Source organism: Perissodus microlepis, chromosome 1, assembly GCF_051167445.1.
Source record: "Perissodus microlepis isolate ML-2025 ecotype Zambia chromosome 1, ASM5116744v1, whole genome shotgun sequence".
NCBI lineage: Eukaryota > Metazoa > Chordata > Actinopteri > Cichliformes > Cichlidae > Perissodus > Perissodus microlepis.
In genome coordinates, this window is record NC_140461.1 from 39,622,861 (window position 1) to 39,644,674 (window position 21,814).

General features: G+C 41.4%; 2 protein-coding genes across 2 annotated transcripts; one reads left to right on the top strand and one right to left on the bottom strand.

Moving 5' to 3' along the window:
- The first annotated feature begins 1,695 nt into the window (after positions 1–1,695).
- selenos (selenoprotein S) lies at positions 1,696–14,168 on the top strand. The gene is made up of 6 exons (XM_084923464.1): positions 1,696–1,989; positions 2,264–2,389; positions 4,608–4,714; positions 4,817–4,906; positions 6,665–6,737; positions 13,530–14,168. Exons 1-6 carry the CDS (start codon positions 1,896–1,898, stop codon positions 13,613–13,615), a joined length of 576 nt encoding a protein of 191 aa, XP_084779590.1. The 5' UTR covers positions 1,696–1,895; the 3' UTR covers positions 13,616–14,168.
- Positions 14,169–16,683: 2,515 nt separating this feature from the next.
- Positions 16,684–20,925, bottom strand: LOC146394268 (uncharacterized). The gene has a single exon (XM_084923476.1). It carries the CDS (start codon positions 17,920–17,922, stop codon positions 17,314–17,316), a length of 609 nt encoding a protein of 202 aa, XP_084779602.1. The 5' UTR covers positions 17,923–20,925; the 3' UTR covers positions 16,684–17,313.
- Positions 20,926–21,814: the final 889 nt, after the last annotated feature.

Sequence of the window (21,814 nt, forward strand, 5' to 3'; positions counted from 1 at the left end):
GTGCAAAATATTTACAATTATATTTATATAATTCTTCTTAATGGGGTTGGGACTATCAGTGTGTTGTACAGATGTCTGTTTGGTACACAGCTGACAGCCCTATTTGACAGCTATTAGAAATCATATTATGGCAAGAACCAATCAGTTAAGTAAAGAGAAACGACAGTCCATCATTACTTTAAGAACTGAAGGTCAGTCAGTCTGGAAAATTGCTAAACCTTTGAATGTGTCTCCAATTGCAGTCGTAACAACCACCAAGCGCTACAACAAAACTGGCTCACACGAGGACAGCCCCTGAAGAGGAAGACCAAGAGTCACCTCTGCTGCTGAGGATAAATTCATCCAAGTCACCAGCCTCAGAAATCACAAAACAGCACCCCAGATAAATGCCACACAGAGTTCCAGTAGCAGACAAATCTCTACATCAACTGTTAAGAGGAGACTGTGTGAATCAGGTCTTTATGGTCAAATAGCTGCTAAGAAACTACTACTAAGGAAAAGCAACAAGCAGAAGATATTTCATCTATTTTAAAGAAAATACATCAAGAAACAGATTATATTAGATTTATATTTCAAATATGACAAGTGCTGATTTTATAGCAGCAAAATTATTATCTTTAAAGTTTAAGCATTTAATAAGGCAGAAAGCCTTGCACCGAGTGGATAGTCAAACAAACTGAATCATTATAAACACATTATTTTATATTTATTACTTTTCAAAAAAAAATCGTATTACTTTATTATTATAGCACTGGAAATAAATAACAAGGAAATGATTCTGGATCAGCACCATGATCGAAACCTGTTGCTGTAGTATGTAAAGTATTCTGGAGAAGGTATAATATGTCACTGTACATGCATGTGGGTGTGCATGTTTTATGTGTATAGATATTTTAAAATGATCACTCATGATATAACACTGTCCAGACAGGCCCTGTAAGGAGAGGAGGAGGAAACAGTGAATACATGAGCTACAGTGGATCTCTCACCAGCTGGATTACAAAGAGCACAGGTAACATTAACACATGTACCAGTTGTTGCATTGCAGGGGTGTTCAAGTAGAAAAACAATAATAAACACAACTACAATGTTTTGGTTCTATAACATTTTTCTATCATTACTTTATTATGGATTAATGGTGCAGAGTTGTTAAGTGTGGATAATAAAATAACAGATTAATGCAATAACAAATTGTGCTTTGTTCTCAGATGGACAGCAAACGGACAGTGGTAGACGAGATGAGGAGAGTGAAGGAGGAAGAGAGGCAAAGAGTGAGTCACAGGCAGAGCCTGGTTTATTTCCCACTTTTTTTTTTTAATCTGTTGCCTCATGGTTCCAAGCGCTGTCACAGATCTTTGCATTTTATTATTATCCCATAACACTTGTTTAATCAGCTACCAGCTCTCCTTTGGAGATTTTAATGTCTACAGTCTCAGCCCTCCAGCACTATCAGCAACAACCCATCAACAGCAACACTGTACCCCATGAGGTAAAACATGGACTTCTTTTGCTTTGCATTGTCCCCACCTGATGACGATCATATAGTATTCTTTGGTGTTGTTCTGAGCTCTTTTGTAACCTTAATAATTTAGAAACTGCACTTTGTGTTTACTTGTGTTATCTTTTTCCAATATTTAAATTTGGTTGATGATCTGCGTCTCTAACTTTTATTATGAAAGGTATGAAGAGGAAGTGACCTCTTTTGCGCGACACGGTCGTGTGCTCGAATGATTCATCTGGCTTCCGCCAACACGTCATCGTAAATAACCGTCTACATTTTGTGTAGCAAGTTTTAAAGAAGATCTTTGGAAAAGAAATAAGTTACCATACGAGCTAATAGGAGACTGTACACGACGCTGTTTGTGACGGAAACGGTCAGTTCGTTTGAGTGTGGAATGGATGATGTAACGATCGAAGACGATGATTCCGCTTTCCATGTGAAGAAGCCACCCTTAAAAAACCAAGACTTGAGTTCCCTAAGCCTGATTGGTAAGCTTGTAGTTTAATTAACCAACTTAAATGATAAAGAATATAGGAATACAGTTACTAACGTTCGTAAGACGTATCTGTCGCTCCACGGTAGCTCATGTTAAGGTGGGATGGAGGCGACATGTTGAGCTGTAGATAAACCCACAAATATTTAGTATTTTATTCTTTTAAGATTGTATTTATTGAAAAAAACGTTGTTTCCATCGTTTCGTTGTTAAAAATATCACAGCTACTTAGATTATTGTTTATTTCTGTTGTAATTGAATTGCTGTAGTTGAGGAGTTCGTGGCCCATTATGGCTGGTACCTGGTGTTTGGAGCTGTAATGTTCTACCTGCTCATTCTGCACTTGAACAAGAGGAGATCAAGCCAGCACAGCCCAACGCCACAAGCCTCACAAGGTCAGCACAACTCATTTTATATTCGTGCACCAACTACAGTATTACAAAGATAAGAATGATATCAGCACAAAGTGCAGCTTCTAGTATCCAATGTTATGCTACAGCAGGACAGTGAGAGCTTGTTCAGCATTTTCAGCAACAAGTCAGGCTTGTGGGTGTAGGACGCTCTGTGGCAATTAACAGCTGAGTGTGACGTAGCACCTCGAAGTTTGAGGTTCTGGTCTTCAGCCAGATAAAGTGATGAAAGGAACAAGTTGTTACCTCCAGCTGGATAATTTACTGGTTGATCTACATTCTTGTCCTCGTGTATGGTCACAAACTCTGGGTCGTCATCAAAAGAACGAGATCTCGGATCCAAGCGGTGGAAATTTGTTTTCTCCAAAAGTGGGGTCCCTTCCCACAAGGGAGGTATGGTGCTGACCACCTTTAACTGGTTCGTGCTCTGAGTTTAACGTCACATTGTGTGGCGCTTCAGCGATTTTTCTAACCCGGTGTGTTGCGCCACATCCATTGAGCGCGACTGAAATGCATTTTTTTTCCCCGAGTTTTTTGTGATTGTCCTGAATCTCACTGTCTAAATAACCTTACCGGTGACATTATAGGCTGATCCTTTCTTTGTTAGTGGGCAAACTTACAAAATGAATTAGGGTTCAAATATTTTTTCCCTGACTGTAATGGTTTTACTGCCATTTCAATTAAATCCCACTACAGAAACTTGGGGATATACAAATGTATACATTTAGAGATGTAGAAAGACTTTTTAAACCATGAGGCTTTGTGGAAAACTCTTTGCAAAAAGCACTCCTCAAAGACTTCGCTTCCTATTTTGACTTCTTCTCTTCCCATAAAAGCGTGTATGTGGCGGTAATGCCTATCGTTCAGTAGAACCCTGCAGTGACTTCCTGTGCTGATGATATGGACTGGTTCTTATATAGTGCTTTTCTACTTTAACTGAGCACTCAAAGTGCTTTATGCAGCCTGCCTGAGAGCAACTTGACGTTGGATCTTGCTCAAGGATATTTGACATGCAGAGTGGAACAGACGAACCTGAACATCATAGCTGATTAAACTGTGGATTCTATTCTGTACCAGAAAATCCTGCAGAAAAACTTCCAGCAATTAGTTTGTACCCTGAAGCTTGAGCACACTCAGGTTATTGGCAATGACCTGAAACACACTCACAAGACCACCTCTAAATGATTAATTTAGGAAACAAATGTGTTTTTGAAGTGGCCAGATCAAAGTCAGATTAAAATGTTTCAACATGACCTTAAACAGACTATTCATCCTCAAACTCTTCAGTGTAGCTAATTTAAAAGAAAAAGTCTGCAAAGAAGACTGGGCTCAAATTCCCCCCAGGCGATGTCAAATATGCATTGCTGTTACTGAAAATGATCCACTGGGGTTCTTGCTGGCAAGAGTTGCACAAGCATTAATTAGGTTAGGGGGCAATTACATTTTCACACTGGATCAGGTGTGTTAGAATGTCTTGTCCTTAATCAATTAAATCATTTACAACAGTAATGGATCACAGGCCCATTCAAAGTTCTCCAGTCCGTTCTCTTTTTGATGTATCGACTCCCGTTTAGGTTGTGGGTATCGGTCACTGTTGTTATCCAGGCTTCAAGGGTTACAACAGATTTTTCTTAGAGAAGAATAGAATAGAAAAGAAAAGAATAGAATAGAATGCACTTGTTGTCACTATACAGATGTACAGTGAGGTACAGAGCATCTCCAACTCAGTGCAAACATGTGGGAGAAGAAAGGGGGTTGAGGTGCACATTTTTTTTGCACACAGGTGGCTGTAGGGAAGGAGGTGATGCTGTGTTCTCTATGTAATTAAAAGGGGATCTGGTGTTATATGCATTTTGTAAGTCTTTGAAAACAAGTTTGGGACACATGACGTTTAAAAACCTTTTCCACATATTTCTGAATTTTTCTATTCTCAGTTCTCTTTCCATGTTTGTTTGTCTCTGTCCTTGTAATGTACTATAGCTAGAACGTCATGCAATATTATTTGACTTGGAAGTCCTTAGACACAAGTCTGATTTTTCGGGTACTACTTTTTCAAAATTATTATCTGTCTTTACGAAGTGTCTGATCTATAGGTATATAAAAAATCTGCCCTTGGTAACCTGTATTTCTCTTGAAGATATGTTATTAGATATGTTATTGCATTGTCCTGATTTAACTTTCGATTTCTGTTTGTTACATAAAGATCCAACACTAGTGGAAAGGAGAGAAGAGGCTATGGCAGCAGCCAGGATGAAGATGCAAGAAGAGCTTGATGCCAAAGCGTCCATCTTTAGAGAGAAACAGAAATTGGTAGAGTAGTAAATTTGTAAAAAAATAAAAAAAAATCAAAGAAGGATGATTTTCTGTCAATATCAGATGTCAACACACTGTTTTTATTTAATTTGTGGACAGCAAGAAGAGGAGAAGAGGAGGCAGAAAATAGAGATGTGGGAGAGTATGCAGGAGGGAAAGAGTTTTAAAGGAGCTCCAAAACTCTCTCAGGTAATTTTTCATCTGAAACATTTGTATTTGTGCTGTTCTGTCCTCAAGTCATTTTCTTTAAAGTACGGCTGTTATGATGCTCGTTCATTTAACAAGTTATTTAGACAATTTCAGTAAAGCTTGTGAAGTTAAAGTATATTTACTCATGTAGCTGTTGACGTGGCCTCACATTGATCTGATTTCCCGCAGTTTCCACACAGCCATACATCACAATGTAATTAGTCTGTTGAAGGGGTATAGCCAGGTGTCATCTCTGGCTTCTACTTCTTGTTCCAGATTGATTCCCTAGTATTTCACCTCGTAATGTAAGCTACACTTACAGTTTCCTCGAACTCATGATTTTAGAAGGTTTTTTTCTGTTTAGCTACATGCACAACTGCAGGTGCAGGTGTGTGTATAACTTGTACATATCGTTCTAGTGTAAATGTAAATGTGTCTGTTATTGTGTAAATACTAGGGGTGCAACGATACTCGTATCGGTATTGAACCGTTCGATGCAGTGCTTTCGGTTCGGTACGCATATGTATCGAACAATACAAAAACTTTTATTCATTTTATCAACTTTTCTTCTGACGATGCTGTCTGTGTTGAGCGCTCAGTGGATCTGCGTTCGACTACTCCGCCTAGGCTGCACTGTCGAGCGCAGATCCACTGAGCGCAGTGCAAGCTAGCGGGACTGTCACTACCTGATCCGTACCGGAAACCCGATCGGTACCCCGCGTGCGCAGATCTTACGTCACTTCCTCTCTTTGCCAACATTGCGACACGTGAAGATTCAGCAGCCAGATGAAGTGTTTACTGACAATTGACAGTGATAGTGGACATCATCATCATTATTCCAACAATCCTCTCCACACAGACAAGCATAAACACACTCGACTATCACTAAATCAAATTTAACACACGTTTGTAATGACGCTAATTCAGTTTACAATAGGGTTAGACCGCTCGGTGAGCAGGTGGCGGTGTCCTCTTACACTGGGGAGTAAACTGCCATTAAACGAACAGAAGAAGAAGAAAACACCTGCACATGCGCAGTAAGCATCGGGAGTCCTGATCCGTAACTATCTTTTTATTTTTCGTTTTTGTCTACATTATATTGAAATGTTTCATTATTGGAAACATTTTAAGAGATACTTATTATTCTTAACATCTCAACAGATACTCTGACCCGTAACTATCGTTACGGTACGGATCGGGTAGTGACAGGGACAGAAGTTAAGCTCCTTGCAACATGGCAACTGCCTCAACGCTAGCCGAAATTGAACCTCCCCACCCTCATTCAGATCTGGTGTTTGGAACTATTTTGGTTTTCATGTGAAAACCTGATATGTTTAATATGCTGCTGAGAATATAGCCCAGAAGAAGCGTATAGTATAGCTTTTATTTTGGAAAGAGCCATTTCTCTGTAATAAACTCTCTTTTCCAAAGATGAGTGATTTCTCCATCAGATAGATTTCTTTTTTTTAATAATTTTGTTGTTTCAGCAACATCGCATTTAAAAACTGTACTTTTGAGTTAAAATATATATTTATAATTTTAATAAATGACAAATTAAAAAGGCATGAACATTTTTTTGTATCGAAAAAATATCGAACCGTGACACCAAAGTATTTTGAATTTTGTGTATCGGTGCACCCCTAGTTAATACTTACGCTATTGTGTTCCTCACACACATGGAGAGATGGAGCCAAACTGCCTTTTATTGTTCTTGTAACAGTGACAATAAAGATTTTATTCTAATATGTGTCACTGCAGACTACTGAGGAGACCAGCTCATCCCAGACGATGCTGAAACCAAAGAAGGACAAGAGGCCTTTTCGCAATGCAGGTACGTAGTAGATGAGGTAGGGTTTGTTTATATGACTGACATATGTGCTGAGGAGGCAACACAGTTACACCCCCCCCCCCCCCCCCCCAATATGCAAATGAAGCACGGCAGCTGAACAACAGGCACTAAAATAAGAAAAACAAAAATCCCTCATTTGAACTAGAGATGGACCGATCCGATATTCCGTATCGGTATCAGTCCCATACTGACCTAAATTACTGGATCGGATATCGGAGAGAAATAAAAAATGTAATCCGATCCATTAAATATCACGAAAGCACCTCAGAAAACTTGCGACACGCCGTAACTCAGCTCATAACCATAGCACGTTGGAGCAGTGTGGTCACGTGATAGAGCGGCTGTGGCGTGCAAGACCTGTTGGACCTGTTAGCCTCGCTACCAACCCGGCATTTCATCTCTGAGGAAGTTATCCCAGAGAGAAGTAAAGCAAGTGTGTAAGTTCATCTCAGAGTGTTTGTAAAGCATTCACACGTTAAGCTTAACAACCGATATATGGAGCGACTGCCTCTCTCTCTCTCTCTCTCTCTCCTGCTGCTACTTCAATCATGAAACTGATCAATGATCAGCTGATCGGCTTTTCTCTTGTTTGTTTTTGGCCCACTTTGCACCAGAAAGAGGAAACCAGCGGCTGAACAACAGCAGCACGTTTAAGCTTGATAAGCTGCTGTTAGAATTTATTTAATATTACTTTCTACACCAGGATCTTTTTCTGCGCAGCTGACGGCTGGTAACTGTGCAGGGGCGGATCTAGCAAAGTTTAGCCAGGGGGCCAGGCCACTTTTCTTTCTTATTCTCATTTAAAATGTCGAGCTTTTAATAAATAATTATCTGAATCTTACAACCAAAGTTTTAATCTGATGTAAAATGTATAGAAGTCCATTACTGTAAATAGTAACTATTAAGTCTAATACACCCTAGTAAGCTATAGTACTTTTGGGAAGATATAATCAGTGCAGTCTGCAACTCTGTTGAAGAAAGATGTTGAATCCATTTAATTATTGTAGAAAAATAATAGATTTCTGTGCATTTTTTTTTTTTACACATGCACTAAAGTAAAGTTGATTACGTTGATTAAGCATCACGAGGAAGAGGGTGGTTCCCTTTTTTTTGCTGGAGTTTGCAACCCTATTAGTTAGGTTGTTTAATATTCCTGCTAAGTACTCTTTAAAACACCAGAATAGGGAGGATGGTGCAGGTTTAAGTTTATTAGCTTGATGAGTGTTGCTGTGTTGCTGAACTATGAAACATTTTGGGTGCAGTGTACTTTTTGAATACAGGTATAGCAGAATAGCTTTAGTGTTTGTTTGTTTTTTAAAACTTGACTATGAACTTATACAAAATGCAGCAAGATATTAGAAAAACAGTTTTATTGATTAAAAAACACTATCGGATTCATATCGATATCGGCAGATATCCAAATTTAGGATATCGGTATCGGACATAAAAAAAGTGGTATTGTGCCATCTCTAATTTGAACTTCGGGAAGTTCGGGAGAATACAAAGAAAAGGATTGGTTGTATAACAGTGTTCTGTAAATACTTCCTGTCAATGATTCATGGAATATGGTCTACATGTGGAGCCGTTGGCCTTCTATGGGGGTTGGAGAGCTGTTCGAACGATCACCGGATGTGTGACAAAAGAATCTGCTGTGATGGTAATGACAGTCTGCGCTCTCTTAACGGTCTCTTACTGCAGCTATTTATCAGAGGGCTGCAGAAGGAGAGTTAAAAAACATTCAAGTGGTTTACAGCAGGCACTTTACTGCATTTTAAATCCATGTATGTAATCCATACATTATTAGTAAAACTACCGTTAAGATGTACCAAATTTCCCCTTGTGGGACAATTACAGGATTATTCTATTCTACTACGTAATACATTTAACAAGTTGTGTTATTAAAGTGTTTATTTATTCATCATCAGGATTCAGACGATTCTTTCCCATAAATGTTTGCTTGGTTATTCCCTACATTCAGGTTAAGGGGGTGTGATCATAATGAAGCTTTGATTGCACAATAAGATAAGATAACTCTTTATTATCATTGCACATTCATACTTAGTACAGTAGTATAACGAAATTGGACAATTGTCCCACGTCAGCACTACACACAACTGAACACAACAAAACGGAGCACAGTAAACTTTAGATTGGATAAAAAGTGCAAATAGGTATGGCCTAATATATAAAGAATGAATGTTTATTGCACATTATTTCCTACCAGAAAAGCCCAGGGAGGTAGCTAATCAGGTCAGCTGTTAGCATTGGTTAGGGCTATTGCCTTGTTGTAAAGGCTGTCCTTGAGTCTGTTTGTCTGTGACCTCAGCAGCCTGAATCCAGACAGCAGCAACTTAAACACCCAGTGTCCTGGGTGTGTGCAATCCTGTAGGATGTTGCAAGCGCAGCAAGCGCTGCATAGGTCCTTTAGGGAGGGCAGAGGCTGTCCAGTGATTTTTTTGGGCCATATTAATGACCATCTCAAGTGCCTTTTTGTGTGCCATGGTGCAGCTGGAGATACAGTACAGTATGTCAGCACACTTTCAATGGCACAACAGTAGAAGACAATAAGCAGCTCCCTCTTCAGGTCCATTTTTGGAGGATTCTCAGAAAATGGAGATGCTGTTGGGCCTTCTTTAAAACCTCTCAGGTATTTGAGCTCAATTGGAGGTCTGTGTCTATGTGCACACCCAGGAACTTGAAACTGGGCACCCTTTCCAAACACTTCCTGTTGATGCTGATGGGCTGTAGCACTGACTTCGTCCTTCTGAAGTCCAATACCAGGTTGTCTGCACACCAATCCAATAGCATCTGAGCCTCAGCTCTGTACGCTGTTTCGTCTCCTCCAGAGATGAGCCCCACAACGGTGGTGTCATCTGTGAACTTAATGACTGCATTGTCTTGGTTGGGTACTGACAGAGTCATGAGTGTACGGAGTGTTCAGTAGGGGACTTAGTAAACAGCCTTGTGGAGAGCCGGTGTAAAAGCTGAGGGCTGATGAAAGATGAGGTCCCACTCTAACTCTCTGTACACAGGCCAAGAGTAATTTCTGATCTAGCAGCAGTTGGTAAAAGGAAGTCCAATATGCAGCAGTTTTACTGTCCGTCTGTATCAGTTAACGTAGAACTAAAGTCAACAAAGAGCAGCTTGTTCTTTATATGCGGATGATGTTGTTTTGTTCTTGTCAAATCCTGAGCGATCTGTTCCTGTACTCTTAGATGTGGTGAGGTCGTTTGGGGAAATCTCAGGTTATACAATTAATTGGCAGAAGAGTGAGTTTGTGGCTTTAACGGCAAACTTGGATGTTGATTTTTTGAAAATTTTGCCTTTTAAAATCACAGACAGATTGAAATACTTGGGTGTTATTTTGCCTAAGGATCCTAAATTGATCTTTAAGTTGAATTATCTTGAACAAGTTGAAAAATTGAAAAAGGACATTGAGAAATGGAGGGCTCTCCCTATTCCCATGGTAGGTCGCATTAATGTAATCAAAATGGTTTCCTTCCTAAATTTCTTTTGAATAAGCAATTTTTTAAAGTGGTCGACTCAGTAGTATTACCATTTGTTTGGGACTCACAGGATATCAAAAGTTCATCTATGTAAGTCTAAACTTAAGGGTGGATTTGCTCTGCCACTGTTTCAGTTTTATTATTGGGCTGCAAATGCTAGAACTCCTGCTTACTGGCAGGAAGGGTACAAAAAGGTCATGTCTGCCGATACCCCACCCCGGGTGGTCACAGAGAGTGGTGGGGTTGAGAATAGTTCCCTCCCTGCTCTTCTTTTTTTGTCCTCTAATCCGCGAACCAAGGTCAATAATTTTATAGTTTCGAACTGCGTTAAAATCTTGAGTCAGATCAAAAAAGGTTGTGCTCTACCAGACACTTTGATCCATACTCCAATATATTGTAATCATGCATTTCCACCCTCATGTTTAGACGCCTTATTTGAGGTCTGGACACAGAAAGGTGTTATTACTCTCAAAGACTTATATGTTGACAGGCAGTTTGCATCATTTACTCAGTTGCAGAACAAGTTCTCTCTCCCTGCGTCACATTTTCATCATTATTTACAGATAAGAAACTACGTTCGTCAGAGTATCCTAAATTTTCCATCTCTTCTGGAAGAGGGGTCAATTTTTACTCTCCTTCTGAGCTCCCCGGATTCTAAAAAGTTGGTTTCTGGTTTTGTGAAAGCTTTTTCTGAGTATTTAAATTTTAAATCTGACTTTTTGAAGATGGCATGGGAGGAGGAGCTTGGTTTGCAAATAGGAGATGAGGTGTGGGAGAGGAGTCTGTGTAGGATCCATTCTTGCTCTATAAATGTAAGGCATCAGTTAATTCAATTCAAAGTGCTTCACAGACTTCATTATTCAAAAACTAAACTTCACAGGATTTTTCCTTCTATCAGTCCGATATGTGATCGTTGTAAACTTGGAGAAGGCTCTCTCACTCATTTATTTTGGACTTGTCCCAAATTGCATAACTATTGGTTGAACATTTTTAAATGTTTTTCTGGTATCTATAATTGCACATTAGAGCCGGACCCAATAATTGCATTGTTTGGATCTTCCTCTTCCCTTTTACACCTCAGCTCTGCTGCACAAACTACAGTTTTGTTCGGAATGGTAATTGCTAAGAAAATGATCTTGACTCTCTGGAAGTCGGATATTGTACCTCAATTCAAAATGTGGCTGACAGAACTGACTGCATATGGAGAGAATTAGGTACACATTAGCGGACAAACTTACAAACTTAGTAATTTCTTTGATGTGTGGCAGCCATTTTTAGATCATGTATTAAAACAAAGTCCTGTTTGATCGATCACCAATAACTCAGCCTACCACCTTAGCATTTTATTTCTGTTTATTGCCAGTGTTGAAGTAGTATTTTTGTCGTTGCAGTGTAATCTTTTGCCTTATTTGTGTGTTTTTGCCCTTGCTGTTGTGTTGTCTGTTGTTTTTTTTGTCTTTTTTTTTCCTTATATCAAAAAATCTCAATAAACATACTTAAAAAAACAAAAACAAAGAGCAGCTTGGTGTAACGCCCTTTTGTTGTTCTAGCTGGGAGATTGTGGTGTGGATCGTTGTAACAGTGGCGCCTTCAGTTGATCTGTTTGCTGTATGCGCTCTGGAGTGATCTGCAACCAGGACATCATGTGGTGTCGGACCAGTTTCTCAAAACACTTCAATCCCAAGAAATGATTGTGTAGAAAATACTATTCCTGACCTGATAGACTCAACCTTGTTTACAAAGAAAGGAATTGATTACATATGTCAGCAAAGGCTTTCAGGGTGGTCGACTGTGGTACATTTAGAAAAGAACTGATAGTCTTAAAAATATATGCGTATATGCAACGCCACAGGGGGATCTTGTGGGTGCTGCAAGATAAGTCTAATATGGCATAATGTGTTACCAGTGGTGTTCTTGGTGATTTTGGTCCCAACTGCTTTTAGATAATTAACAAGCTCCTCTTGTGTAGTTCAGGGCTGATCCACCTCCTTTTTCATGATCGTCCTCACACCATGAGCAAGGATGCATGTAGCTCCAGACCTTGGGTTATTGATGTTTCTTCTGTTTCTGAATAATCACAGTTGTCACCTTCTCACCAAGCTTCTTGTCGACGGACTTATATAAAAACATTCCACTGTTTAGTGATATACTCAATAAATACAGGACTATTTGTTAAATATGGAGTCATCCTCCGCTGGTGTGAATAAGGGTCAAAATCAGGCAGGTAAATAGTTATACTTACTAATGAATGATCAGATAGACCTCCTTAGCCCTCATTCACTTCTGACTTTTCAGGAGATTTGTTGGATACAGATTTTGCAGCTCTTGTGGGAGGCGTCTTTTTCAAGGTTGTACAGAAAGTAGGAATAATTAAACATGAACATGTACCAGTGGGAGCTGAGGAAAGACCGTCTGCTCAGTCTGACAGTATCATGTGACGTTGTGGAAACTTTTGCAATGATGACAATATACACATTGAGTTTGAGGGCGGAGTCAAGGAGGCCATTTACGTGAAAAGGGAAAGACCATCTCTGAATGGAGGAGGGGCCTAAGGGTACATCTGTCACCATCTTACAATGCTGTGATTGCAGCCATTCCCCAACTCTCTGTGAATGGGACTCATGGCTATTGATCAGTGGCCTTTGATCAGTGGTTGTTGATCAATGGTCATGACAATTTGCATATTAATGATTAAGGAACTGACTTTACAGCCCATTGTTCCTTCAGTGGGCTGGTTTCAGTCATTATGCAAATGTACTGTTTATAAGATTGAAACCTGCAGTCAGCTGAGACTGAAGAAGGCAGTTGGATGAGTGACGAAACGTTTCTCCCAGTGATAACGTTATATCCAGAGGAACCGAATCAGCTTGGAATTTCCTTAACTGCATCAAGTCTGTGAAGGTTCTCAGTCATCCAGGTCATCGTAGTTAACTGCATCGAGACATTTTTCATTGATATTCTCTCTATATCATTAAGAAATTAAATGAATGAAATTACCATCAAAAATTAAAGACTTTTTTTTTTCTTTGGAGGTGAGCAAACTTGAAAAGAAGTTTGAAAGTGAACAAATGATCAAATAATTTTTCCCCCACTGGAATATTGGCTTTAAGAACAGATCAGCTGAAACACTGATTTGAAGTTTATTACAAAGCAAAAACTCAAAAAACCTCAATTCTATGCGTTTTAGAACAAAAAGCTTAATAAACAGCTTTAATATGTGTTAAATGTTTCTTTTGTCTGCTTCCTTTCTTCTTTGCATGTTTTACAGATTACAATCCCCTCACTGGACAGGGAGGAGGTTCTTGTTCCTGGAGACCTGGCAGGAGAGGACCCTCATCTGGTGGATGAGGTTAAAAAAGGTTGGAGGTGCTGGACTGCTGGACCTTTGACCTCTGACATCCTGATGTTCACACTGGCTGTGGAAATTAAGCTGATAATGTCACCTATCCCATGCTTTATTAGAGTTGAGAATACTTCATAGTTGTTGATCAGTTGGCATAATTAATGACATGTACCTACACCATGTTTTATTTCTCTTTGGTGTTCACTTTCAACCCATTGTATGCTTTTAGTAGATAACTGAACTGAAAATTATTTGCTTGTCATGAAGCCATTCCTATAAACGGTTATAACCAGTAGGGTTGGCTGATGATTTTCACACAACCAGTGTGTGTGTGTGTGTGTGTGTGTGTGTGTGTGTGTGTGTGTGTGTGTTTGGGGGGGGTCTCCTTATATATTTTATTTTGTTTATACCTAAGTGTGCCACTATAGCTGAATAGTTTATATTACTTTGAACTTTCGGATTATATAGTTGAAAAAATTGATATATAAAAATGGAAGGAGGTTCTGTACATTGTTGTGCTCATTTGCATTATACAATAAAGAAAACAGTCTGCAGGATTTTAAATGTGTTGTCTTATTAACAGTTACTGTATTATTTACATTGTGTGTAATGTGGAAACCAGTATATTGTGCTTCTCAGACATTCCACAGCATATCTTTGAAGAACTGAATGTTGTTGTTGTTACTGAAGCAGCAGTAACACCACAGTGTTCTTAAAGACAAATGGCTGTGTGGAGTCTAAACACTGTAGTGTGAAAAGTAAAACAGCCGTTCTTTTACTTATTACAGGAAATAACCTTGAGCTTTTTGTTTCATTTCACACAGACAAAACAAACTTCCTTCAAAGAAAAATCACGTCTTGTAGAAACAAATGTAAAAAATGTAACTGAATTAAAAACTAAAAATACGTAAATGTTCTGCTCACTTGTCTGAGCCTGAGCCTGATACTTGGTGGTGTCTCATCTGTTGTACGAGTTCATCAATGTTCGGGGTCAGGCTCTGAGCTGAGGAAGTCCTCAGGATTGAGTCAAGGTGTTTACCAGTAAGACGGCTCCGTGTGATGTTTTTAGCTTCATCAAAGAGAACAACTGTTCACACAGGTATGTGCTGCCAAACATGGAGAGCGTCTGAGCAGCTTGGATGCGCAGCCGAGGCATTGTGTCGGGGATGAAACGTGCAAACTCAGCGGCACCCACTCTCATAATTTTCCCTCAGTGTGTCATTGCACTGGAGCTCAATCAACTCCATTTGGAGGTTTGGTGGTGCGCTTTCCACATCAACTCCAAAAGGATTGGCAAGTGGTTCAAACCTGCTTCTTTGAGCTTCAAAGTCAGCAAATCGGCGTCGGAACTCGGCGGCAAGTATGTTGAGCGGTAGAGAGCTTCTCTTTCGTGGTCTGGCAGCTGGGGAAGTGGCTCAAGTTTTCTTTCTGCATGTGCGTCTCCCACAGACTCGGCTTGGTTTTAAACGCCGTCACCGTACTGTACATATCGGAGATGACACGCCCCCGTCCCTGCAGCTGCAGGGTCGTCACATTCAGATGGCTTGTGATGTCGCACAGAAACGCCATTTCACACATAAATGTTTCATCTCGAAGCTCTGCTGTGTCTTTCCTTTTGCTTTCCATGAACAGACAGATCTCCTCACGATGCTCGAAACATCTTTGCAGCACCTTTCCCTGGCTTAGCCATCGCACATCTGTGCGATACGGCAAGTCACCATACTCTGTATCTAACTCTCCCAGAAATGCCTTGAACTGGCGGTGATTTAAACCTTTGTCTCTGATGAAGGTAACTGCACGCGTTATGATGGTCATTACATGTCACATCACATGCCACATAACGACTCCTGGTGTATTATGCAGTGATAAGCTGTCAGCTCCTCTGTGACATTTTCCATCTGGAAATTCGTAGCCAGTGCACTGACACTGAGCCATTGACCTCTCAGGTTATGTCTAACACTGGTTCGGAGACCGCATCACATAATGAGCCACATATGATTGACTCCGAGCCAGAGCCCACTGAAAGTAAAAGGTCGAAAGTGTATACATTTGGAAGAGAGTGGCTTGACCAGTTTCACTGGCTAAGATACAGTAAAGCTGACAACATGATGCACTGTATTTACTGTCATGATGTGGAAAGACCCTGGCCGGCAATACTGCACTTGTGACTGGTGCTAATACTTTTCGAATTGAAACACTGAAAAAGCACAGTGTATCCAGAAAACACATTATATGCTGTGATAAATGCACTGCCCAAGTGTCCCCTCTCCCCACTGCCGTTCAGTGGTAGGCAGCAGTAAACAGGTTGTCAGAGGAGGCCGAGATGATGATTAGGTTTAACATTGCCTACAATATTGCCAAAGAGTGCCAAAGCACTTTAAGCACAAGCACTTTTTCAGTAACTTATCTTTCTTGTAGAATGGTGCTCCAAATCAATACTGTCTGTATGGACAGCAATTCCCCCCACTCCCAAAACGTGCACATGTAAAACTGCGGTGTTAAACGATGTTAAACTTTTGCGCTGGTGCACCTAAGAAAACAACGTTAGGCGCACCAGTGCAACCCTGGCAAATAGTTAGTCTAGAGCCCTCCCTCTAAGTCTAGTATGTAGGGGAAGGAGCTGGAGCCTATCCCAGCTGTCTTAGGGTTTAAGTGGGTTACACCCTGGACTACCCTGTAGGTATTTAAAATCACGACACTGTTGTGTTGGTCTTCATAAAAATGTTTTCAGAATTTTCAGAACCTTTATTAGGCTTGACTTATGAGTTAATAGTTCATAGTTGTACATCCTTAGATCTTTAGACAGTCCTGTCTTGCTTTTTTGTTAATATTTAAAACAAACAAAAAACCCTTTGGTTTTTCATTTTAAAGTTTGGGGACCTTTGCTATTTTTGACAAAAATAAAACTGTTATTGTAATGTATTCTGTCCCTCGGATGATTTCTGAGATATGTTATGCGTTAGTTATGAATGAATGAATGAATGAATGACAGCTTTATTTGTCGCAAGCAGGTTGCCCTGTAGCGAGATGGTAACCCCCCCCCCGACCTTACACACATAACACAAACATCACATGGGATTACAAGTCGGAGATCGGTAGCGTTACAAGAAAAACAGTGAAATGTACACAACAACGGGAAGGTACAAGAGGAAAAAAAGAGACCTCCACTCATGCTGTGCTTCCATGGCAGGACAGCACGAGAACAGGAAACAAAAAAAACTCCTCTGCACAAAAAAGCACATAAATGTCCACAGCACAACATTATGGAAGACATGACAAGCCACAGGGAGGGGTAGGGGATGAGGAGTAACCCCAGGCAACACAGCAGCCATCCTGCGACGGCGCCGTCATCTCTTCGACAGCACGGGCCCGGACCCGCCTCGTGTTCCCAGGGGGCAACAAGCGTCGAAGGCGTAGGAAAGGGAGGGGGGATGAGTGAGTGCTTATCAGTGTAAGTGTATGTGTGTGCGTGTCCATAGTTCAGCTGAGACAGTGTCCTTCGGCCTATCAGGCTAAGAAAACAGTCCTCCAGCCAATCCAGGTGACCTTGCATGGGACGGGAAGAATAGCCGTAACACAGTCGTTATCAGGGAGTGATTGTTCGGCTCCAGCCTTGGGCCTGCAGCTGGCGCCGTGATGGGGGTCCGCAATGTTGATGTTGATTTTGTAAATTTCCATGCGAGCAGCCCAGGAGAATTTTCAGGCTGCCCTAACACTCTGACACTGGTCTCTCGATCTCCCGTTGGAGAGTCGCGAGCCTCCCCATGATGGTATCAAACTTCTGTTCCGTGGTGTTGTCATTCTTTTGATTCTGAGACCTCACAACTGCAGTGATCCGTTCCGCGATGTCTTCCAACTGTCGCTCAAGGGTCTCATTTTGAGCAGGCCTCTCTCTGATGTATCCCCCCATACGCTCAATGTTGTTGCTTTGAGCCTTCACAGCCGATGCAAGCGTCTCCAAGGTGTTGACCATATTACGTTCGGTGTGAGAGGTCGCGCCTCGTCCCATCGCTTCGAATCCAGCGGGCAGCCTTGGGGGGGTTTGAACAGCCGGTTCCGCTCTCTTATTTCTCCGATAAACCAGGGCTAAGCCAACTCCGATCAGCAAGAACCCTGTTATCACGGTTCTGAATAGATAGATATCTTCAGCGTCCTCGATCGACAGTCCCGCCAGGCACATGACCCTCCAGTTCTGCCACCCGTCCATCGTGTATCCGGCAGGGAAAGTCCCTCCAGGGCACTCAGGCTCTCCCGAGCCCAGACTTCTCGTTGAGAAAAGGGTGTCAATAGCATTCAGAGACCAGTTGATCAAATCCATAATTCTCTTTTAGGTTTTAGAGAACGACAGTGAGAGGCTATTCCAGGGAAAGTAATGCACACGAGACAAGACAAGGACACAGAAGCTAAGCAGGGAAGATAAGGGAGAGGAGGAGAGGAGAAAGTGCGACCGCCTTCGCTGAGAGCCAAGAAGAAGAATAGGACGGGTCATAGTCATTTGTGCTGTAAGTAATTGAATAGATCTGTCAACGAACGTGTTCATTCCTGGGATGCTCCTGGCAAAAGCTTGCCATCTAGTGGGTCAACGGCAGAAGATCCTAGAAGCTCATATTAAGGCAGTTTTTGCTCCTAGCACTCAGCAGGGGAGGTCCGGTGTTTCGTGCTTCTGATGGTTCCTGCTTCTGTTTCACTTGAGATGGCATAATCTGGCGGAATGATTTATTGTACAGCTTATTAGTACCTTGTCCAGTGAATTCAATTCAATTCAATTCAATTCAATTTTATTTATATAGCGCCAAATCACAACAAAAGTCGCCTCAAGGCGCTTCATAGATACAGAGAAAAACCCAACAATCATATGACCCCCTATGAGCAAGCACTTTGGCGACAGTGGGAAGGAAAAACTCCCTTTTAACAGGAAGAAACCTCCGGCAGAACCAGGCTCAGGGAGGGGCGGCCATCTGCTGCGACCGGTTGGGGTGAGAGAAGGAAGACAGGATAAAGACATGCTGTGGAAGAGAGACAGAGATTAATAACAGATATGATTCAGTGCAGAGAGGTCTATTAATACATAGTGAGTGAGAAAGGTGACTGGAAAGGAAAAACTCAATGCATCATGGGAATCCCCCGGCAGCCTACGTCTATTGCAGCATAACTAAGGGAGGATTCAGGGTCACCTGGTCCAGCCCTAACTATATGCTTTAGCAAAAAGGAAAGTTTTAAGCCTAATCTTAAAAGTAGAGATAGTTTCTGTCTCCCGAATCCAAACTGGAAGCTGGTTCCACAGAAGAGGGGCCTGAAAACTGAAGGCTCTGCCTCCCATTCTACTTTTAAATACTCTAGGAACAACAAGTAGGCCTGCAGAGCGAGAGCGAAGTGCTCTAATAGGGTGATATGGTACTACAAGGTCATTAAGATAAGATGGGGCCTGATTATTTAAGACCTCGTATGTGAGGAGCAGGATTTTGAATTCAATTCTGGATTTAACAGGAAGCCAATGAAGGGAAGCCAAAACAGGAGAAATCTGCTCTCTCTTTCTAGTCCCTGTCAGGACTCTTGCTGCAGCATTTTGGATCAGCTGAAGGCTTTTCAGTGAGTTTTTTGGACATCCTGATAATAATGAATTACAGTCGTCCAGCCTGGAAGTAATAAATGCATGAACTAGTTTTTCAGCGTCACTCTGAGACAGGATATTTCTAATTTTAGAGATGTTGCGCAAATGGAAGAAAGCAGTCTTACATATTTGTTTAATATGTGCGTTGAAGGACATGTCCTGGTCAAAAATGACTCCAAGTGAAGTGAAGTGAAGTGATGACCTTCTTTTGTGTTTATGGAGTTTGTTACATTTACTGGTGTAAGTTAGCTGTTCATGCTTTGTTTTGCCTGTTAGCATGGAAAAAACACGCCATACGGCGTATGGGATTTGCTACACTACTTGCCATGCTTTTTTATTCTTATGTTGTGATCTCGTATTGTTTTTTTTTTTTACATATGGTATCAGTATTGAATGTAGCATTTACGTATGTTTTATGTACACTAAATGGACCTTACTCTTGGTCTCCTGAGTGGTCACTGAAGCCATTTATGTTTAGCTTGGTGCATAAGCCGAATAGAAGCATTCAGCTGAGGGAAGAAGAGTAAAAAGATTGTCCTCACATCAAGCGGATTGCCAAGATCCATAGACACTCCCCTCCAGCAACAGCAGACGTGTCCAACCAAGGAGACACCTTGTGGTTTTCCCAACTGGAAGTTAGGGCAGAGTGCAGATCATGCCGGTCAAGTGGCTCAGCAGCGAGCCTAAGTGGAGCACAAGCACGAGCCAATGGTGAAGCTGCTTGAGCCAGAGCAGAATGCGCTAAAAACCAAATAGACAAGGAGGCCGAAAAGGCCCGAATGGAGGCAGCAAAGCAGCGCTTGCAGCAGGAAGGGTGCTAGAGGATGCGGTTCAGGACTAAGTGGAGTCTGTGAAGCCCGCCAGACTTTCCTGCCATTATAGCCATGGGCATCAGCCACACTCAAGCGTCTACAACGCTTCTACACGACACTTCTACAACGACACTAATACGGAAGACGGACAACGCAAGGCCAGACATATCAACAGCGGCTGCATATTCACATGAGTACCCCGCTAGCTCTCCGCTTGTGTGGCAGCCCAAATTTCCAGCTCCCCATTGGCCCAACCACGTTGAAGCGGCCACACTACAGCGACAAGGGGAGGTATCAGACCTCTCTGCCCTCCTCTCACGTCATGGCCTACTGATACCAGGACTGACAGTGTTTGATAATTAGCCTGAGACTCATATATCATGGAGATCTATGTTCCACAGTGCCACTGAAGATTTAAATCTAAAATGCAGTGAAGAGCTTGATTTACTCACAAAGCGGCTTGGCGGTGAGTCTCTCCAGCCTTCTCTGAGAATTAGGGCTGTTCATAATAATCTAGAAGCGGGTTTTCAGCGTTTATGGCAAAGGCTAGACAGGTATTATGGCTCATCTAAAGTAATTAAAGCTTCTCTGTTCAAATGCCTACAGAGCTTTCCCAGACTTGCGCCGAGAGACAGCTCTTTCAGGAGCTTGCAGATCTCCTTTTAGAACTCGGGGCAATAAAAAAACGATGGATATCTGCCAGCCTCAGACTTTTCGACAGTCCAAGAGGAATAAACCAAATTGTGGAAAAGTTTCCTCATGCTTTGCAGTAGTCATGGATTAAACAAGGGTTCAAGTATAAGAAAGAACACAGAGGACACTATCAGCCTAGTTCTGCTGGAGGTTCCTTCCTGTTAAAAGGAGTTTTTTCTTCCCACTCTCGCCAAAGTGCTTGCTCACAGGGGGTCATTGTTGGGTTTTTCTCTGTATTTTTTATTGTAGGGTCTACCGTATAATATACAGCACCTTGAGGTGACTGTTGTTGTGATTTGGTGCTCTATAAATAAAATTGAATTGAATTGAACTGAATTGAATTTAATTGAATTGTCGTCAAGGAGCTTGACTCCTCCTCCAATTTGACATGCCAGAATCCACTCTTCACGTTGCAGACAGTGAACACTTTAGTCTTCGACAGATCAGGCAAAATGTCCTCAATGGTAGGCAATGGAAAGTGGCTCCGTTGTAGAGCTTTATTTGAGGGTTTTGGATCTTGCCCAGCAGTGGTACTTTACACTTTGTCAACCACTTGAAACTCCAACCAATAGTTTCTGATTTCTCGGGTTGCGTATCATAACTTTGCACTTTTCCAACAGCTTTATCTTACTTTTGTTGGACATCATCAACACTGTCTGTGTGTCCTTTAACTGTGTGTGCAGGCTTAGCATGTGAATTGCCATTACATTACAGTCCATCTAAAAATTTACAATCTCTTTGCCAATCAGCATGCCTGCAAAGAGTTTAGTGGCTCTCACTTTCTCTGTGTTTATTGTATTCTGTGTGTCTAACACAGAGAAGGTCCTCGTACTCATCACTCTCACATACTGTCACGCTGTTCTTCTCTTCTGCTCTGAATGGGCCTTGCATTTAACTGCAAAGTGGGTTTCTCTGCCACACTTTTTGAATTTTTTGTCTGTATGCCAGAAATTTTTCTTTCTTCTTTTCATGTGTTCTGCCCCAAAACTTTCAGTCCACTGTGTCGCCGATCTGTTTCAGGCACACAGCTCCCCACCCTGCATGTATGTCTTCCACTGCAGCTCCTGAAATGACTTTGCTGTGCTCCCGCAAAA

Coding starts and splice junctions, on each gene's coding strand:
- LOC146394268 (XM_084923476.1), bottom strand. CDS start 17,922: ATGGATTTGATCAACTGGTCTCTGAATGCTATTGACACCCTTTTCTCA.